General features: G+C 41.9%; 1 protein-coding gene across 1 annotated transcript in view; it reads right to left on the bottom strand.

Annotated features, from left to right (window-relative positions):
• Window positions 1–21,024, bottom strand: part of LOC123766071 (proteoglycan-like sulfated glycoprotein papilin) — a gene marked incomplete at its 5' end in the record, with an annotated part of 493,143 nt that overhangs the window by 254,715 nt on the left and 217,404 nt on the right. Inside the window, 2 exon segments of the mRNA XM_069321077.1 lie at window positions 614–827; window positions 14,071–14,205. Of these exon segments, the coding sequence (XP_069177178.1) occupies window positions 614–827; window positions 14,071–14,205 (349 nt within the window).

Raw genomic sequence — 21,024 nt, 5'->3', positions numbered from 1 at the left:
AAAGACTGCTTCAAATTACACGGGGGTGTCATTAGACCATTGCTTCTCGTGCCTCTTCTTGAGAGGGGCCAGGTTCTGGCTCTGGTCCCCGGTAGGCCTAGAACTCCATCGATTGACCATTGCCACGGTCTAATATATGCACATCAGCCCGGTACAGCTCCGGGGAGAGCCTCTAGGTCTCACCCAGAAAACCGAGTTTCATTACATTCATCGCTTTTTTTTTTGTCCACTGTCTATTTCTCTCAGGTTTTTAATGTGATCTGGTTCTTTCAAGGAGTTGTGGTGAACAAGGGAATCAAAGATTAATCCAAAACCAAAGAAAACCACACAGAACTGCATAGGCAAAACAAAACAAATCACTCCTCTCAAGAAAGATTTTAAATTAATTACAAAGCAAATAATATTTGGCAGAAGGTAAACAATCCTTGCCCCAACTCACCCGACTGCCATTAGGCCACATCAAAAGTCATCAGTATTCCCTAAATAGCCATTTGACCCCTATCCCTAATGTTTGAATAAACATTATCCATGAATGTAATGGTACAGTATTTAATTAAAGTATTTAATATCATGTTCTTCTAAGTACACATATTACAATGACTTATGTACTTACTCAGTCTTCTCACAGCTGAAAGGCATGAGGTCCTCACAACCCTCTCCATTCGAACCAGTGGCCTCAGTGAACCCATCTTCACAACAGCCAAACAGAGAGTTCTCACAAAGAGAAATAACTGGGCATCCCTTGTTGTCAGGCCCATAAGCAGGTGTTATATCGTCAGGACAGCAGCCGTGCACCGTGTCTTTGCAAGTCTCAATGCGTGGGCAGCCTATTGTCCAAAAAATGTAATGCATCAAGCCTTTGATATGAATGATATAATTAAACAATTTATCATAAAAACTCATAAAAACCATTTGAACATTTTGATTAAGAATTACTGCAGCAATTGTACCTGCTACAGTGATGTCTGCAAATATGGCAATGGCTACAAATCACATTTGTAAGGAGACCCTTGTGAAGTGTTTTTAAACACATTACGTTTAACTCTTGAATTTAGATTATAATTGGAAATTCATATAACAGCAGTGTTAAATGTTGAAAAACTGTCAATCTCTAAAGAATTCTGATAGAGAAAGAGATCTAGGGGGGTGGTTCTAGATAGAAAACTTTCACCTGAGGACCACATAAAGAACGTTGTGCGAGGAGCCTATGCCACGCTTTCTAACTTCAGAAATGCATGGATGGCGATATACTAAAGAAATTGTTAACGACTTTTGTTAAGCCAAAGCTAGAATATGCAGCAGTTCTGTGGTGCCCATATCTTAACACTTTCGTGCTAACCGGACTCACCGGTGAGTCCTGTTTCGTCTAACGCTAAAGCATAGTGGACATAAAGTTATGTCCTCTTTTAAAATATTTGTATAAAATTCAATTTTTATCCGATTTACTTTGAATTTGTTTCAAACTGCGCGCCATGAGGCTCTCTTTCTCACCACTAGGCTGCATGGTACAATAAGTTCATGAAAGGTGTGGATAACTTCGATCAAATATTATTATGTCCCAAACGGGTTGCAGGTGGGTGACTTTAGCCGTTTATACTGGTAATGCTTCCCCCATATCATGTATTATATGCATATGTCTGTTTAGGGAATTTTATTCCGATCAATGTACAACCAAAAATAACTGTGTGCAACAAGTATAAACTTGACAAACATAACAAAAGTAAAACATTTCGTGTGTGTTTGACGCTCACTGATATGTTCCAGCGTTGTTTTATATTTGGCGCTATTCTATCTTACGCTTTGTTGATCTTTTTTACCTATGGGCTCATAGAACATTCTATTGCGAACACATTGACACAAAAATGAATGACGTACATAGAAAATTAATGTCATGAGAGTGAAATAAGTATAAACTTTCAAAGAGCCGTGCGTCGTCCCGTCACCGATACCGGGTAACAATTTCACCACTTCCCACACTCTTGCGGGCGGGCCGCATCATTATTCTACGCTTATATTCATATCACCGTGTTGGGAATTTCATTGCGAGTCCATTGATACCAAAATTAACGCTGTAGAACAAGTGTGGAGGTGATAACAATCCCAAGAGTAAAAACATTTTGTTGCTGTTGGGCGCTCACGGCGAGTCATCTTCGTAGTTATTTATTTGGTGCTGGTATCCCTATATGTGTCGTGACTTTTTTTACTGATGTTCTTCTAGAGAATTTTATTGCAAACACGTTGGTACCAAAATGAAATACGTAGCTTGAGAACCAAGGTCATGAGAGTAAAAAGAGTATACATATTTTTGTTTTTACGCTTACGCGGCAAAACGCTGTGTGCACTTATGGTTGGCTGAGTGACCTTCGTGGAGAGCGCGAAAGTGTTAAGAATCACATCAACAAACTGGAAAAGGTGCAAAGACACGCTACTAAGTGGCTCCCAGAACTGAAGGGCAAGAGGTACGAGGAGAGGTTAGAGGCATTAAATATGCCAAAACTCGAAGACAGAAGAAAAACAGGTGATATGATCACTATGTACAAAAAAGTAACAGGAATTGATAAAATTGATAGGGAAGATTTCCTGAGACCTGGAACTTCAAGAACAAGAGGTCATAGATTTAAACTAGCTAAACACAGATGCCGAAGAAATATAAGAAAATTCACTTTCGCAAACAAAGTGGTAAACGGTTGGAACAAGTTAGGTGAGAAGGTGATGGAGGCCAAGACCATTAGTAGTTTCAAAGCATTATATGACAAAGAGTGCTGCGAAGATGGGACACCACGAGTGTAGCTTTCATCCTGTAACTACACATAGGTAATTACACTTAGGTAATTACATACACACAGAACAGAGGACATCTGGACAGGTAGATTTGTAAACCTCATCTTGGAGACATTCATGTATCAACACGTCAAGCAGGCCACAAGTATGAGGGAAGGGGATGTTCCATCAATACTGGATCTATTATTCACCAGGAAAGAAGAAGAAGTATTTGACATCCAGTACCTTCCTCCATTGGGAAAGAGTGATCACGTCCTCTTGGACATTAAATATGTTTTGCGATATAATCTAGTAGAGAATGGGGACATTGACACAGTTGTTTAACTCGATTTCAAGAGAGGTTGCTATGGAGAACTTAGAAAAATTTTTCATGGGTATAATTGGACAGACTTGTTGCTAGGTAAGGAAGTAAATGGGATGTATGCCATATTTTGCAAAATATACAATGAAGGTACACAAACATTCATACTAAAACAGAGTAGCAGACCTAGGGAACAGGATTGGTCTAACAGAAATTGCAAGAGGGGCCAGAGATCAAAAGACACAGGCATGGAATCATTATAGGAAGAGGCCAAACCGCCAAACATACCAGCGATACAAAGATGCGAGAAACAACTACACATCAGTAAGGAAAGAGGCAGAGAGGAACTTTGAGAACGGTAGAGCAGACAAATGTAAATCAGATCCAGGCTTTTTCTATAAATTCATTAAAAGTAAGCTGCAGGTAAAGGATAATATTCAGAGGTTGAGAATGGGGGACAGATACACGGAAAAAGAAATGTGTGAAACATTAAACGAAAAGTTCCAAAGTGAGTCTGAACAAAAATGAGATCTTCAGAGAACCAGACACAATAAGAATTCCAGAGAACAAAATAGTGTATAGAGGTGTCTAGAGATGAAGTGGAAAATATGCTAAAGGAGCTAAGTAAGAACAAATCAGTTGGTCCAGATGGAGTTTCACCATGGGTTCTGAGAGAATGTGCATCTGAGCTCAGCATTCCACTTCACCTAATCTTTCAGGCATCCCTGTGTACAGGAATCGTAGCAGACGTGTGGAAAAAGGCTAACATAGTTCCAATCTACAAAAGTGGCAGCAGGGAAGACCCCCTCAATTATAGACCTGTATCATTGACAAGTGTAATAGTGAAAGTATTGGAAAAAAACTAAAAACTAAATGGGTAGAACACCTGGAGAGAAATGATATAATATCAAACAGACAGTATGGTTTTCGATCTGGAAGATCCTGTGTATCGAATTTACTCAGTTTCTATGATCGAGCCACAGAGATTTTACAGGAAAGAGATGGTTGGGTTGACTGCATCTATCTGGACCTAAAAATGGCTGTCGACAGAGTTCTACATAAGAGGTTGTTCTGGAAACTGGAAAATATTGGAGGGGTGACAGGTAAGCTTTTAACATGGATGAAAGATTTTCTTACTGATAGAAAAATGAGGGCAGTAATCAGAGGCATGTATCAGACTGGAGAAATGTCACAAGTGGAGTACCACAAGGTTCAGTTCTTGCACCTGTGATGTTCATTGTCTACATAAATGATCTACCAGTTGGTATACAGAATTATATGAACATGTATGCTGATGATGCTAAGATAATAGGAAGGATAAGAAACTTAGATGATTGTCATGCCCTTCAAGAAGACCTGGACAAAATAAGTATACGGAGCACCACTTGGCAAATGGAATTTATTGTGAATAAATGCCATGTTATGGAATGTGGAATAGGAGAACATAGACCCCACACAACCTATAAATTATATGAAAAATCTTTAAAAAATTCTGATAAAGAAAGAGATCTAGGGGTGGTTCTTGATAGAAAACTGTCACCTGAGGACCACATAAAGAACATTGTGCGAGGAGCCTATGCCACACTTTCAAATTTTAGAATTGCTTTAAATACATGGATGGCAAAATATTAAAGAAACTGTTCACGACTTTTGTTAGGCCAAGCTAGAACATGCAGCGGTTGTGTGGTGCCCATATCTTAACAGTATCGCAAACTTTGGACCTGACTTTCGTCCAATTTTTTTCTCTTGAATCCAAACTTTGGACCTGACTTGCATCCACTACAAAAATATTTGTATAAAATTCATTTTTTGTCCAATCAACCTCGGGATAGTATCAAAATAAGCGCCTTTAGAATGTACACAATTTGGTATCAAAATGAAAGATGTAACATAAAATTTGATGTCCGAACACTTGAAAGATTATAAATAGGTTTCTGGTCAAAATATTAAAATATTTGGTAAAATTCTATTTATTGTCCTATTATGTTGGGACTAGTTTTAAAATGCACGCCTTTACGTTGCAAACAATTTGATACCAAAATGAAAGATGTAACACAAAAATTTTGTGATGATGAGCTTCCAGAATTAAAATATTTGTTAAAATTACAGTTATTACTCTATTATTATGGGACTAGTTTTATAATGTGTGCCTTTTTATTGTGAACAATTTGATACCAAAATGAAAGCTGTAACAGGAAAATTGATGTTATCAAACTGAACGAGTATACACATTAGGTTGCAGTGTACAAATTGGTGCTCGTTCACGGGTAACTTTAGGCTTTTCTGCGGGAAGGCACTTCAGGCTTTTGTACATTATATTCATACACATCTGTAGGGAATTTAATTGCAAACACAATGATACCAAATCGAGTGACGTAGCATGAGAATTAAGGTGAGAAAAATGGAATGAGTATATACATTTTACTGATTTTGTGCGCTCACGGGTAACTTTTGCCGACTTTAGGCTTTGCTGTTGGGAGTCACGCTAGGCTTTTGGACATTATATTCATACACACCTGTAGGGAATTTAATTGCGACCACAATGACACCAAAACGAATGACGTAGCACGAGAATTAAGGCGAGAAAGCTGAAACGAGTATACACATTTAGGCAGCATCGCACGCTTGCCCGCATGCTCGCCCGCACGCTCGCCCGCACGTTGGGTCCATGACCTCTAAGTTGACCGCGCGCGTGTCAGGTGAGCGATAGTGTTAAGAAGCACATCAACAAACTGGAAAAGGTGCAAAGATATGCTACTAGGTGGCTCCCAGAAGTGAAGGGGCAAGAGCTACGATGAGAGGTAGAGGCATTAAATATGCCCAAACTAGAAGACAGATGAAAAAGAGGTGATATGATCACTAAGTACAAAATAGTAACAGGAATTGATAAAATTGATAAGGAAGATTTTCTGACCTGGAACTTTAAGAACAAGAGGTCATAGATTGAAACTAAACAAAGATGCCGAAGAAATATAAGAAAATTCACTTTCGCAAACAGTGGTAGACGGTTAGAACAAGTTCAGTGAGAAGGTGTTGGAGGCCAAAACTGTCAGTAGCTTCAAAGCGTTATATGACAGGGTGCTTGGTAGACAGGACACCACGAGCGTAGCTCATGGTGTCCTGTAACTACACTTAGGTAATTACACATACACACAGCTGGAACAGCCACACAGAGCAAATATCCAGAACAGGTATTTGAGTCCAGAGAAGACCTCTGACCACAAGCACAGTTCAAGAACAGAGGTCGTGGGCTGGATCTCTCTTCCCCCTTGGGGGGGGGGGGTAGTGCTAATGAGTGGGAGGGCACGTTAGATGAAGTGTTGCTTGTTTGTTTTCTTTCTGGGGAGAGTTCTTTTGCTCTTTTCAGTCGCACTTTCACCAGATTGTGGTCAGTTTTGTTTTGCCTATCTTTCTGGGTGCTTTCCCAAGTCGATGGCAATTATGATATACTTTAAATGTAAAGTGCTCATAGGCCATTGCTCCCTGTGCCTCTCTGAGGGGGCCAGGTTCTGGCTCGTGGTCATCGGTAGGCAAAAAGACTCCTATGACTGATGACTTCAAATTAATATAGCACTATTTCAGTTTGGATAGCTTCAGGGAGCTGACGAAACTTCCTATAGAAATATATTGTATATAACAAGCTCTGGTGCAAAACTTGCTAGATTATCATTTACAATTTAAACTGTAGAGAGTATTCATCATGAGGGCCTGTGTGTGTGTAATTACGTGAGTGAGTGAGTGAGTGAGTGAGTGAGTGAGTGAGTGAGTGAGTGAGAGTGAGTGAGTGAGTGAGTGAGTGAGTGAGTGAGTGAGTGAGTGAGTGAGTGAGTGAGTGAGTGAGTGAGTGAGTGAGAGTGAGAGAGTGAATGAGTGAGTGAGTGAGTGAGTGTAATTACCTAAGTGTAATTACCTAAGTGTAGTTACAGGATGAGAGCTACGCTCGTGGTGTCCCGTCTTCCCAGCACTCTTTGTCATATAACGCTTTGAAACTACTGACGGTCTTGGCCTCCACCACCTTCTCACTTAACTTGTTCCAACCGTCTACCACTCTATTTGCGAAGGTGAATTTTCTTATATTTCTTCGGCATCTGTGTTTAGCTAGTTTAAATCTATGACCTCTTGTTCTTGAAGTTCCAGGTCTCAGGAAGTCTTCCTTGTCGATTTTGTCAATTCCTGTTACTATTTTGTATGTAGTGATCATATCACCTCTTTTTCTTCTGTCTTCTAGTTTTGGCATATTTAATGCTTCTAACCTCTCCTCGTAGCTCTTGCCCTTCAGTTCTGGGAGCCACTTAGTAGCATGTCTTTGCACCTTTTCCAGTTTGTTGATGTGCTTCTTAAGATATGGGCACCACACAACAGCTGCATATTCTAGCTTTGGCCTAACAAAAGTCATGAACAATTTCTTTAGTATATCGCCATCCATGTATTTAAATGCAATTCTGAAGTTAGAAAGCATAGCATAGGCTCCTTGCACAATATTCTTTATGTGGTCCTCAGGTGATAGTTTTCTATCTAGAACCACTCCTAGATCTCTTTCTTTATCAGAATTCTTTAAAGATTTCTCACATAATATATAGGTTGTGTGGGGTCTATGTTCTCCTATTCCACATTCCATAACATGACATTTATTAACATTAAATTCCATTTGCCAAGTGGTGCTCCATATACTTATTTTGTCCAGGTCTTTTTGAAGGGCATGACAGTCATCTAAATTTCTTATCCTTCCTATTATCTTAGCATCATCAGCAAACATGTTCATATAATTCTGTATACCAACTGGTAGATCATTTATGTACACAATAAACATCACTGGTGCAAGAACTGAACCCTGTGGTACTCCACTTGTGACATTTCTCCATTCTGATACATTGCCTCTGATTACTGCCCTCATTTTTCTATCAGTCAGAAAATTTTTCATCCATGATAGAAGCTTACCTGTCACCCCTCCAATATTTTCCAGTTTCCAGAACAACCTCTTATGTGGAACTCTGTCGAAAGCCTTTTTTAGGTCCAGATAGATGCAGTCAACCCAACCATCTCTTTCCTGTAATATCTCTGTGGCTCGATCATAGAAACTGAGTAAATTCGATACACAGGATCTTCCAGATCGAAAACCATACTGTCTGTCTGATATTATATCATTTCTCTCTAGGTGTTCTACCCATTTAGTTTTGATTAGTTTTTCCAATACTTTCACTATTACACTTGTTAATGATACAGGTCTATAATTGAGGGGGTCTTCCCTGCTGCCACTTTTGTAGATTGGAACTATGTTAGCCTGTTTCCACCCGTCTGCTACGATTCCTGTACACAGGGATGCCTGAAAGATCAGGTGAAGTGGAATGCTGAGCTCAGATGCACATTCTCTCAGAACCCATGGTGAAACGCCATCTGGGCCAGCTGCTTTGTTCTTACCGAGCTCCTTGAGCATTTTTTCCACTTCGTCTCTAGACACCTCTATGTGTTCTATGTTGTTCTCTGGAATTCTTATTGTATCTGGTTCCCTAAAGATTTCATTTTGTACAAACACACTTTGGAACTTTTCGTTTAGTGTTTCACACATTTCCTTTTCATCTTCCGTGAATCTATTTCCCATTTTCAACCTCTGAATATTATCCTTTACCTGCAATTTGTTGTTTATGAATTTATAGAATAGACCTGGTTCTGTTTTACATTTGTCCGCAATCCCTTTTTCAAAATTTCTTTCTGCCTCTCTCCTCACTGCCGTGTAGTTGTTTCTCGCATCTTTGTATCGCTGGTATGTTTGGGGGTTCGGCCTCTTCCTGTATTGATTCCATTTTTGTGTCTTTCGGTCTCTAGCCCTCTCGCAATTTCTATTGAACCAATCCTGTTTCCTAGTTCTGCATCTCTGTTTTGGTATAAATTTTTTTGTGCCTTTATCATATATTTCACAAAACTTGCCATACATCTCATTCACTTCCTTGCCTAGCATCAAGTCTGTCCAATTATACTCACTAAAAAAATTTCTAAGGTCACCATAATGTCCTCTCCTGAAGTCTGGTTTTTCAACTGCTTCAACCTCCTTATTTTCTTCCAGCTTATAACGCATTGCATACTTTATTCCCAAAAAGACATGGTCACTTTTACCCAAGGGAGGAAGGTACTGAATGTCAAATATCTCTTCCTCCTTCCTGGTAAATATCAAATCTAGCATGGAGGGAACGTCCCCTTCCCTCATCTTCGTAGCTTGTTTAACATGTTGATACAAGAATGTTTCCAGGATGAGGTCTACAAATTTACAGGTCCAAAAATCTTCTGTTTTAGCTTCATATGCTTCCCAGTCTATGGATTTCAAGTTGAAGTCACCGACTATCAACAGTCGTGATCTATCGTTATCCGCTCTCGCTATAATCTCTCTCATTATTGTTATAAGACCTTCACGTTTACTATCTAGCTCCTCCTTTGACCATGTGCTGCTTGGCGGTGGACTATATGCATTTATCATCATTAGTTTATCATCCTCATAGCAACACACACACACACATAGTGTGCGGACAAATGTAAAACAGAACCAGGTCTATTCTATAAATTCATAAACAACAAATTGCAGGTAAAGGATAATATTCAGAGGTTGAAAATGGGAAATAGATTCACGGAAGATGAAAAGGAAATGTGTGAAACACTAAACGAAAAGTTCCAAAGTGTGTTTGTACAAAATGAAATCTTTAGGGAACCAGATACAATAAGAATTCCAGAGAACAACATAGAACACATAGAGGTGTCTAGAGACGAAGTGGAAAAAATGCTCAAGGAGCTCGGTAAGAACAAAGCAGCTGGCCCAGAGTGTGTGTGTGTGTGTGTGTGTGTGTGTGTGTGTGTGTGTGTAATTACCTAAGTGTAATTACCTAAGTGTAGTTACAGGATGAGAGCTACGCTCGTGGTGTCCCGTCTTCCCAGCACTCTTTGTCATATAACGCTTTGAAACTACTGACGGTCTTGGCCTCCACCACCTTCTCACTTAACTTGTTCCAACCGTCTACCACTCTATTTGCGAAGGTGAATTTTCTTATATTTCTTCGGCATCTGTGTTTAGCTAGTTTAAATCTATGACCTCTTGTTCTTGAAATTCCAGGTCTCAGGAAGTCTTCCCTGTCGATTTTATCAATTCCTGTTACTATTTTGTATGTAGTGATCATATCACCTCTTTTTCTTCTGTCTTCTAGTTTTGGCATATTTAATGCTTCTAACCTCTCCTCGTAGCTCTTGCCCTTCAGTTCTGGGAGCCACTTAGTAGCATGTCTTTGCACCTTTTCCAGTTTGTTGAAGTGCTTCTTAAGATATGGGCACCACACAACAGCTGCATATTCTAGCTTTGGCCTAACAAAAGTCATGAACAATTTCTTTAGTATATCGCCATCCATGTATTTAAATGCAATTCTGAAGTTAGAAAGCATAGCATAGGCTCCTTGCACAATATTCTTTATGTGGTCCTCAGGTGATAGTTTTCTATCTAGAACCACTCCTAGATCTCTTTCTTTATCAGAATTCTTTAAAGATTTCTCACATAATATATAGGTTGTGTGGGGTCTATGTTCTCCTATTCCACATTCCATAACATGACATTTATTAACATTAAATTCCATTTGCCAAGTGGTGCTCCATATACTTATTTTGTCCAGGTGTGTGTAATTACCTAAGTGTAATTACCTAAGTGTAGTTACAGGATGAGAGCTACGCTCGTGGTGTCCCGTCTTCCCAGCACTCTTTGTCATATAACGCTTTGAAACTACTGACGGTCTTGGCCTCCACCACCTTCTCACCTAACTTGTTCCAACCGTCTACCACTCTGTTTGCGAAGGTGAATTTTCTTATATTTCTTCGGCATCTGTGTTTAGCTAGTTTAAATCTATGACCTCTTGTTCTTGAAGTTCCAGGTCTCAGGAAGTCTTCCCTGTCGATTTTATCAATTCCTGTTACTATTTTGTACGTAGTGATCATATCCCCTCTTTTTCTTCTGTCTTCTAGTTTTGGCATATTTAATGCTTCTAACCTCTCCTCGTAGCTCTTGCCCTTCAGTTCTGGGAGCCACTTAGTAGCATGTCTTTGCACCTTTTCCAGTTTGTTGATGTGCTTCTTAAGATATGGGCACCACACAACAGCTGCATATTCTAGCTTTGGCCTAACAAAAGTCATGAACAATTTCTTTAGTATATCGCCATCCATGTATTTAAATGCAATTCTGAAGTTAGAAAGCATTGCATAGGCTCCTTGCACAATATTCTTTATGTGGTCTTCAGGTGATAGTTTTCTATCTAGAACCACTCCTAGATCTCTTTCTTTATCAGAATTCTTTAAAGATTTCTCACATAATATATAGGTTGTGTGGGGTCTATGTTCTCCTATTCCACATTCCATAACATGACATTTATTAACATTAAATTCCATTTGCCAAGTGGTGCTCCATATACTTATTTTGTCCAGGTCTTCTTGAAGGGCATGACAATCATCTAAATTTCTTATCCTTCCTATTATCTTAGCATCATCAGCAAACATGTTCATATAATTCTGTATACCAACTGGTAGATCATTTATGTACACAATAAACATCACTGGTGCAAGAACTGAACCCTGTGGTACTCCACTTGTGACATTTCTCCATTCCGATACATTGCCTCTGATTACTGCCCTCATTTTTCTATCAGTCAGAAAATTTTTCATCCATGATAGAAGCTTACCTGTCACCCCTCCAATATTTTCCAGTTTCCAGAACAACCTCTTATGTGGAACTCTGTCGAAAGCCTTTTTTAGGTCCAGATAGATGCAGTCAACCCAGCCATCTCTTTCCTGTAATATCTCTGTGGCCCGATCATAGAAACTGAGTAAATTCGATACACAGGATCTTCCTGATCGAAAACCATACTGTCTGTCTGATATTATATCATTTCTCTCCAGGTGTTCTACCCATTTAGTTTTGATTAGCTTTTCCAATACTTTCACTATTACACTTGTCAATGATACAGGTCTATAATTGAGGGGGTCTTCCCTGCTGCCACTTTTGTAGATTGGAACTATGTTAGCCTGTTTCCACACGTCTGCTACGATTCCTGTACACAGGGATGCCTGAAAGATCAGGTGAAGTGGAATGCTGAGCTCAGATGCACATTCTCTCAGAACCCATGGTGAAACACCATCTGGGCCAGCTGCTTTGTTCCTCCCGAGCTCCTTTAGCATATTTTCCACTTCATCTCTAGACACCTCTATCCGCTCTACGTTGTTCTCTGGAATTCTTATTGTGTCTGGTTCTCTGAAGATTTCATTTTGTACAAACACACTTTGGAACTTTTCATTTAATGTTTCACACATTTCCTTTTCATTTTCCGTGAATCTATTTCCCATTTTCAACCTCTGGATATTATCCTTTACCTTCAATTTGTTGTTTATGAATTTGTAGAATAGGCCCGGTTCTGTTTTACATTTATCTGCTATCCCTTTTTCAAAATTTCTTTCTGCCTCTCTCCTTACTGCTGTATAATTGTTTCTCGCATCTTTGTATCGCTGGTATGTTTGGGGGTTTGGCCTCTTCCTATACTGATTCCATTTTTGTGTCTTTTGGTCTCTTGCCCTCTCACAATTTCTGTCGAACCAATCCTGTTTTCTGGCCCTGCATCTCTGTTTTGGTATGAATGTTTGTGTGCCTTCCTCGTATAGTTTTAAAAATTTGGCATACATTTCATTTACTTCCCTGCCTAGCAACAATTCTGTCCAATTACACTCATTAAAAAAATTTCGAAGTTCCCCATAGTTGCCTCTCCTTAAATCGAGTTTATCAACTGTTTCAATGTCCCCATTTTCTTCTAGATGATATCTTAAAGCATATTTAATGTCTAACAGGACGTGATCACTCTTTCCCAAGGGAGGAAGGTACTGGATGTCAAAAATCTCTTCTTCTTTCCTGGTGAATACTAGATCCAGTACTGACGGTACATCTCCTTCCCTCATTCTTGTGGCTTGCTTTATGTGTTGATACAAGAATGTCTCCAGAATGAGGTTCACAAATCTGCATGTCCAAAAGTCCTCCGTTCTTGCTTCATAGGCCTCCCAGTCTATTGCTCTAAAGTTGAAGTCCCCCAGTATCAACAGTCGTGATTTATCTTTATCTGCTTGTACAATAATATCTCTCATGACCATTATGAGGCCCTCTCGTTTGTCATCCAGTTCTTCCTTTGTCCATGTGTTGCTTGCTGGTGGGCTGTAGGTATTTACAATTATCAGCTTATCATCCTGATTCCAGACTTGCAATGCCATTATGTCAATATCTCGAGGGTTTTCAAATATTAACTCTTTTACCTTCAGGTGTTTTTTCACCAGTACAGCCACTCCTCCTCCCTTCCTAGTTTTCCTGTCACGTCTCCAAACTGGGTAGCCTCTTGGGAATATGACTTCATTTATTATATTTCCTTCTAGTTTCGTTTCTGATAATGCAACAATATCTGGGACCGTAAGCTGGATTATATCTTGCAACTCCAAAGTTTTTTTTTTGTGTGTGTGTGTGTGTGTGTGTGTGAAAAGTTTGATGTAGCTACACTTATTTATTTTCAAGATATCACTCAAGGTTTTTCCCAGAAATGTGTTAATTATTCTATCATTTACCACCAGTGGCACAACATGCTCAATAACAATGAGGATCCTCCTTTTACCACCATCTAGGTGTCCTTAGAGTTGCAAGCAGATATATGAAAGTTTTCTCCACATATCACACAGACATAGAGTATAAAAGGTAAAACAAACACATGAAATTTATCCTTAGAATTTTATGCCTATTTTGTACTGAATATTGTATTTCACATAGTTCTATTTTCCATTTATATTTATTTTTATAATAACCTGATCACTATAACTGCACTTTTAATAACTTCACATATTTTATCGTTACTAAATTTATTTTGTTTTTTATTTTGCATATTTTATTTATTTATTTATTTTTTTATCTCAGTATGCTGAAATAAAATTAAGTCGAAACGTACCTTTCTGGAAGGGTCCACTAGCAGAAGTCATACCATCTTGACAGCAACCAAACTCTGTATACATACACCCCTCCTTCTCTGGTTCAGACTTTTGCTTACACTTCTTAGGTTTCTTTGTGGTTTTCTTCTTTGGATCTGGAAAATGAAAAAATTCACACTATTTAACTTCTGCACTGTGCAAAGCACCTTAACCCTTAAGTTGCGCAACACATCATATGATGGGTTGAGTGACTTGCTATAAATTGTGTATCCCATCATATGATGTATTGGAGTACTACGCAAGATTTAAACGGCCTGCGAATACACGGGGTTCACCTCACCTTCATCAGGGCTCTTGTAAACAGAAGCCATTTTTTTTTTTAAATCGTGGGCCAAATTCCCGGGTGTGAGGGCCTCAGTATTGAGTGAGCCACTAAGCCTGACGCATGCAGCATGAGCTCACAGCACTGCTGTTCAGCTTGTGACCACAGCATCGCCTAAAAGTGCCATAATATACATGTTCATGCTATTATTTAGCTTTGATATTATTACAGAAGACCCCTGACTGTAAAAATTACCAGGATTCTGATAATAGCAGGATTGTTGTGATAATTAGCGCTATAGTGGGAGGAGTAATCTTGATAGGGAGGGAGGTAGCATTGTCTGCTGACTGTGTGACCACGATTTACTGTCAGGACTCACTAGACTCACGATTTTTTTATTATTTTTCCCATGAACAGAGAACACAAATTAAAAGATTAACACTTTCCTGGATTTTCGACTTGGACTTACGGGCGGTTTGCCTAACCGCTTGTCGGATCACGATGTAAATTTACGGACCGTGTTATATTGGGTATTTACTACTCGATCGACTTGGGGTTTGTATGAATATGTTTGCCATTAAATTTTTGTTTTCTCTAATAGGCACTGTGCCTATTTGAGAAAACGGCAATGTATTGAAACTTAGAGGAGAGACTATTGAATTGGTGACACAACGAGGGTAATCGCGCACTCCACACACTCTTGTGTTGGCCGCGATCATGATTCTACATTTATATGCATATTTCTGTGTAGAGAATTTTATTCCGAACACTATACAAACAAAAAAAACGGAGTGAATCAAGTATAAACTTGAAAAAACATGAGCAAAGTAAAAACTTTTTACGCTCATGGGTACAAACACGCGTAAGATTCGCGTAAGATTTTATTTGCCGCAAATTTATTTGACGCTCTGTTGGCCAATTCTACCCATGTTCTTATAGAACTTTCTATTGCGAACACATTGCTATAAAAATGAAATACGTAGCTCGAGAAATAATGTCATGACAGTGAAATAAGTATAAACTTTCAAAGCGCTACATCACAACACTGTCGTCGCTGCTGAAATCACGGCTAACGCTTCGCCCAGTTCCCACACTCGTGCGGAACATAATTAGACATTGATAAGCATATGTCTGGGTGGGGAATTTTATTGCGAATTTAGTGATATCAAAATAAGCGCTGTAGGATGACTGTGAGGCTGGCAACAAACGAAAGAGTATGAACATTTACTTCCTGTTTGGGTGTCACGGCGAGTCATCTTCGTGTTTATTTACTTCGTGGTGGGATAGCAAATGCTTGGGTGACATTTTATGAATATGATCTTGTAGAGAATTTTATTGCCAACGCATTGATACCAAAGTGAAAAACGTAGCTCGAGAATTGATGTTAGGAGCGTGAAAAGATGATAAACTTTTTTGTGTTCACGCTTGAGCGCCCAGAACGCCGCGCGCACAACCCGCTTTTTTTTTCAGGGAGTGCCGCGCGCACTAAAGTGTTAAGAAGAAAAAAAAAAAATTCAATTTTTTTTGGTATGCACCTGTGGGTGACAAATGCTAATTAGCCCTGAGCAGCACAAGGGTTAAGGCACTAGATTGGTGGTGCGCTAGGTGCCTCAGGGCGCTTGTAAGTATAGTGTAGCATTCAAAACTCCCACGGCTTCATAGGTTTCAAATCAGCTTCCTCAGGGCTCTCATAAACAGACCCCATTTTTTAAAAAATCGTAGGCAACATTCCCGGGTGAGAGAGGCTCAGTACTGAGTGAGCAACCAGGGCTGGCACATGCAGTATCAGCTAACAGCACTGCTGTTCAGCTTGTGACCACAGCATTGCCAAATAATGTCAAAATATATATGTAACTGGTAATATTTAGCCATGATAGTATTACAGACGAGCCTGACTGTGATAAAGACGGGGAACAATGTTCAGATATCAGTGAATCAATGCTGTTCAAGATGTTCACAGCACTTGCCTCAGCACACTGCCATTATTTTGTCCCTCTAAGAATCTTCAAACAATTTTTCATGTCCCTTTACAAAATAAACTTGTGGTAAATTATGCATTTACAAGATTTAATGACCAGAATTCTGTTAATAGCAGAACTGTGGTGAAAATTAGCGCTGACTGTAGTAATGTGGGAGGAGTAATCTTGGTGAGAGAGGGAGGTAGCTTAGTCTGCTGATTCTGTGTGTTAACCTGGTATTATCTGGACTCACCATACCAGCTTAGTGGTTCACTATGAGCACAAATGTGGATACTGTACTTATTTATAATGTGTGTATAGAGTGTAATAACAGCAAAAGGAGTATAGGGAGCCGGTCAGCCGAGCGGACAGCACACTGGACTTGTGATCCTGTGGTCCTGGGTTCAATCCCAGGCGCCGGCAAGAAACAATGGGCAAAGTTTCTTTCACCCCTATGCCCCTGTTACCTAGCAGTAAAATAGGTACCTGGGTGTTAGTCAGCTGTCACGGGCTGCTTCCTGGGGGTGGAGGCCTGGTCGAAGACCGGGCCGCGGGGACACTAAAGCCCAGAAATCATCTCAAGATCTCAAGATCTCAAGATGTTGGGAGGAGCCATTTTCGTGAGGGAGGTAGCATCGCTGCTGGCTGCTGTGACTTGTTATGCAGTGTATGGTAATCACTTTGCTGCTTGGACACCATATCAGCTTAGTTGTGTAGTTTAGGTGAATAAAACATGTAGATACTTGTATATAACATGTGTATATAGTGTGACAAAACCACAAACAGTATTGTGGAAGGAGGAATGTTGGCAAGTTAGGTGTTAAAGGAGTGAAGGAGGGCTGGCTGGGTGTGGCAGCCCACTCTTGTTTTTTGGGCTCACCATACCTATTTAGTGGTTCGTTATGGTAAACACACATAAGATTCTCAAAGGAATTAATAGGGTAGATAAAGACAGGCTATTTAACATAAGGGGCACATGAACTAGAGGACACAGGTGGAAATTGAGTGCCCAAATGAACCACAGAGATATTAGAAAGAACTTTTTTAGTGTCAGAGTAGTTGACAAATGGAATGCATTAGGAAGTGAGATGGTGGAGACAGACTCCATACACAGTTTCAAGTGTAGGTAAGATGGAGCCCAATAGGCTCAGGAACCTGTACATCAGTTGATTGAACGTTGGGAAGCGGGACCAAAGAGCCAGAGTTCAACCCCTGCAAGCACAACTAGGTAAATACAGCTAGGTGAGTAGATAGGTATATACAATGTGTGTGTATATAGTGTAATAACAGCAAAAACTCTGATTCATTGTAGAATATAATATACATGTCACATAAATGAGCCCCATAATTTTGAGCATAGAGATGTTCCACACATTGAACTATATAAATTCCACAAATAACACACTTTTGAATAATAATACAGCAAAAAAAAAAAGAGAAGAAACGAATGAGAAACATCAAAATAATTGTGAAACATTATATTCGCGGCAACTGCCACTCAGTGGGGCAGTAGTTGCAAACCCTTGTTTCACTCGACTCTTGTTTCACAAGGGTCGAGTGAAACGCCCCCACGCCGGCTATCCACCGGTCAGTTCTAAGGCTGATGCTAGAAGTAGAGGTCGTGTGCTTGGCTCCAGTGATTCCAGCACAGTGCTTTGCATGTGGTGGCTGTTTTCCAGGGGGTGCGAGAGCCAGGAGTCATTCTACAGTACTCGGACTGCATGCGCTTAGGGTTATCGTCCCTAGGTGCCCCGTAAGTACTGCCCTTGGAGCTTGGGGTTACCTTCCACAAGTCTCTCGGGACCTGCCTCTGCTGGGCTGTTTTACTGCTCGGTTTTTCGGCTGCCTTTTGGGTACTTGGGGTTTTGTCTTCCTTGTTTACCTCAGGTTAGAGGCAGTTTTGCACTGGTGCAGGGTGCTGGGTACTGCACAGACAGTTGACACTATTCACAGCGGCTGGCTCTGTTCCTTGGGGTGCATTATCCTCTTGCGGGGTTTTATTTTTATTTGTTTTTTTTTGTCCTTGTGGAGGGGGGAGGGGTCTGTCTTGTTTCCCCCCTTTTTTGTGCCTGACCTGTCCACGGTTCTCTTCTGGTGAGAGAGAGAACTTTTCACACTAGAGATGCTATACTGATGATGATACTTTTCAAAATGCTTGTGCTCTCTAGAGTAGAGTACTGCTGCACAATGACAGCCCCTTTCAAAGCTGGAGAAATTGCTGACCTGGAGAGCGTGCAGAGATCATTTACTGCTAGAATCCACTCAGTAAAACATCTAAACTATTGGGACCGACTAAAGAGCCTAAAACTGTACTCCCTTGAGCGCAGGCGGGAGAGGTACATAATAATTTACACGTGGAAAATATTAGAGGGGCTGGTCCCAAACCTGCACACAGAAATAACATCACATGAGACCAGAAGACATGGCAGGATGTGCAGAATACCCCCGTTGAAAAACAGAGGTGCAACTGGTACTCTGAGAGAGAACTCTATCAACATCAGAGGTCCGAGACTGTTCAACACGCTTCCACTACACATAAGGGGCATAACTGGCCGACCCCTCACAGTGTTCAAGAGAGAACTGGATAAGCACCTCCAAAGGATACCTGATCAACCAGGCTGTGACTCATACGTCAGGCTGCGAGCAGCCGCGTCCAACAGCCTGGTTGATCAGTCCGGCAACCAGGAGGCCTGGTCGACGACCAGGACGCGGGGACGCTAAGCCCCGGAAGCACCTCAAGGTAACCTCAAGGTAAGGTGGAGCCCCCTGCTAGGTCCCCGTGAGTGTACACGTCCCTGGGGTTCAGCTTTAGAAAGTTGGTCAGTAATTTTGGGTGCCAGTTAGCAGTACCCTGCCTGGGTTTACCTGGGCGTGAGTTACGATAAGAGCTCTGGACCCTGGGAATCCCCTTGGGGCATGTGGATCCGATGGATGTGTCCCCAGAGCCCCCCCCCCCCCTCGCTTCGTGCGAGTTCGAGGGTTGCTCAGTCTCCTTGACTCAGGGTGACCCTCACGGTTTTTGCCTCCGTCATGCTGCCTGTTGGGTCGGTGACACTTTCGACCCGGAGTCCTGCGATTTCGGTTGCTTGCCGGTGATTTAGCTTACCCAGTCTCACGATGATGTTCTAAGGGTACAGGCGGCGCAGGCGTTGCATGTGCGCTTTAGGTTGTTGCAACGCACTAAGTTGGTTGCTCACCCGGATGCCCCAAGGCTGCCTTGTTTTGCCTATAGGGACCCGGACTTGGGGGTGGGGGTCTCTTCGACCATGGTTCAGTCCGCGCCCCCTGGTCCTTCCCCTGTTGTGGTTCATTCTGGGCCTTCCCCCCTGCTTCCTGCTCCAAAACGTCTGAGGGTTTCGGGAGTCGGGGCCAGGGTTAGATGGTCTTGAGTCGGGCGGTCTCGGGGGATGCCCCTTCCGGTGTAGTGACGGAGGCATTCGAGTCCGATCTCTCTGCCAAAGCCTCTGGGTCTGACCAGTGGGCCCCCTTCTCTTCGGCTTTTTCGGCTGTGCCGGCCTTTTCTTTAGGGGCCGGTGCTCTGGGGAAAGACTCGATCCCGGGTCCCATGGAGGGGGATCCTTGGGCTGGGGAGGGGCTGATTTGGGAAAGGAAGGAAGGGGAAGGACGAGGAAGGCTCCACTGGACCCTGCCTGGGTTTTTCTACCCTTGGATCGAGGCTTATTGTTACAAGGAGGGGGTTCTCTTTTCCCCCCTCTGCGTATAAGTTGGATTTGGTGTCTGCTCCTCCCCGGGATCAGTTCCGTGTTCCCTCGGGTGCGTCAGTTCCGTCTTTCTGGAGGTTTTCAGCTTCCCGCATCCAACCATCTGCGGTACTGGCAGCCCTGGTGGCTTAGCTCCTGTGTGACCCGGATTATGCCTCGGTGATGGATCCGTCGTCTTTCAGGTTTGGGACTTCGTTCTCTTTCTGGGTCCGTTACAAGGTTCCAGAGTCGTCCTGAATGGTGGAGTGTCCTGTCTTTGCTTTAGAGGCTTGGCACTCCTTCTAATGTTCCCGCACGCTTGAGTGGCGGAAGGCTTCGACAGTGTTTCAGGTTTTCCTGTGGGGCGAACTTGAGCACCTCAATGAGTGCTTGTTTGCTCCTGCCCTTCCCTGGGAATGTTGGCATTCTGCAGCTCCATGTGCAGGTTCCCTCCCTTTCGGCTGTGCTCGTGGCTGAGGACTTGCGCGCCCGGGCCCTCTTGGCTTCCGCCTTGTGCTTCTTTTTCCTCCTGGAGCTGTCTTCGGACTGGCTTGGGAGAGGATGTGGGAGCGCTCGGGGCCGTTCCGGGGTCTGGTGCCTTGGGCTCGGCAGCTCGCGCGTCGGCTGTCTTGTTGAACATGTTTGCTCTGATCTTGCGGGATGCAATTTCCCACTTTTATGCTTCCCAGCTCGCGTGTCGGCAGGCGGTGCTTGCCTCCTCCTTGGAATCGGTCTGGGCCCTGGCTCTTAGGATGTCCTCGCCTTTTTGTCCTCTGCTTTTTGCACCTTCTGCCATGGCGCAGTATATTCAGGCTGCTTCGGCCAGTTGCCATCCTTTGTCTGACTTGTTGGTTCTCTGGGGGTCCCGGGGTGGGCCTTCCCAGAGGGGATGTGCCAGGGCTCGGGTTCCTCTCATCGTAATTACCTAAGTGTAATTACCTAAGTGTAGTTACAGGATGAGAGCTACGCTCGTGGTGTCCCGTCTTCCCAGCA

The sequence above is a fragment of the Procambarus clarkii genome, chromosome 9 (assembly GCF_040958095.1).
Source record: "Procambarus clarkii isolate CNS0578487 chromosome 9, FALCON_Pclarkii_2.0, whole genome shotgun sequence".
Taxonomy (NCBI): Eukaryota; Metazoa; Arthropoda; class Malacostraca; order Decapoda; family Cambaridae; genus Procambarus; species Procambarus clarkii.
Note: the sequence above shows the minus strand (reverse complement) of the source record. Positions and strands in the feature narration are given on the sequence as shown.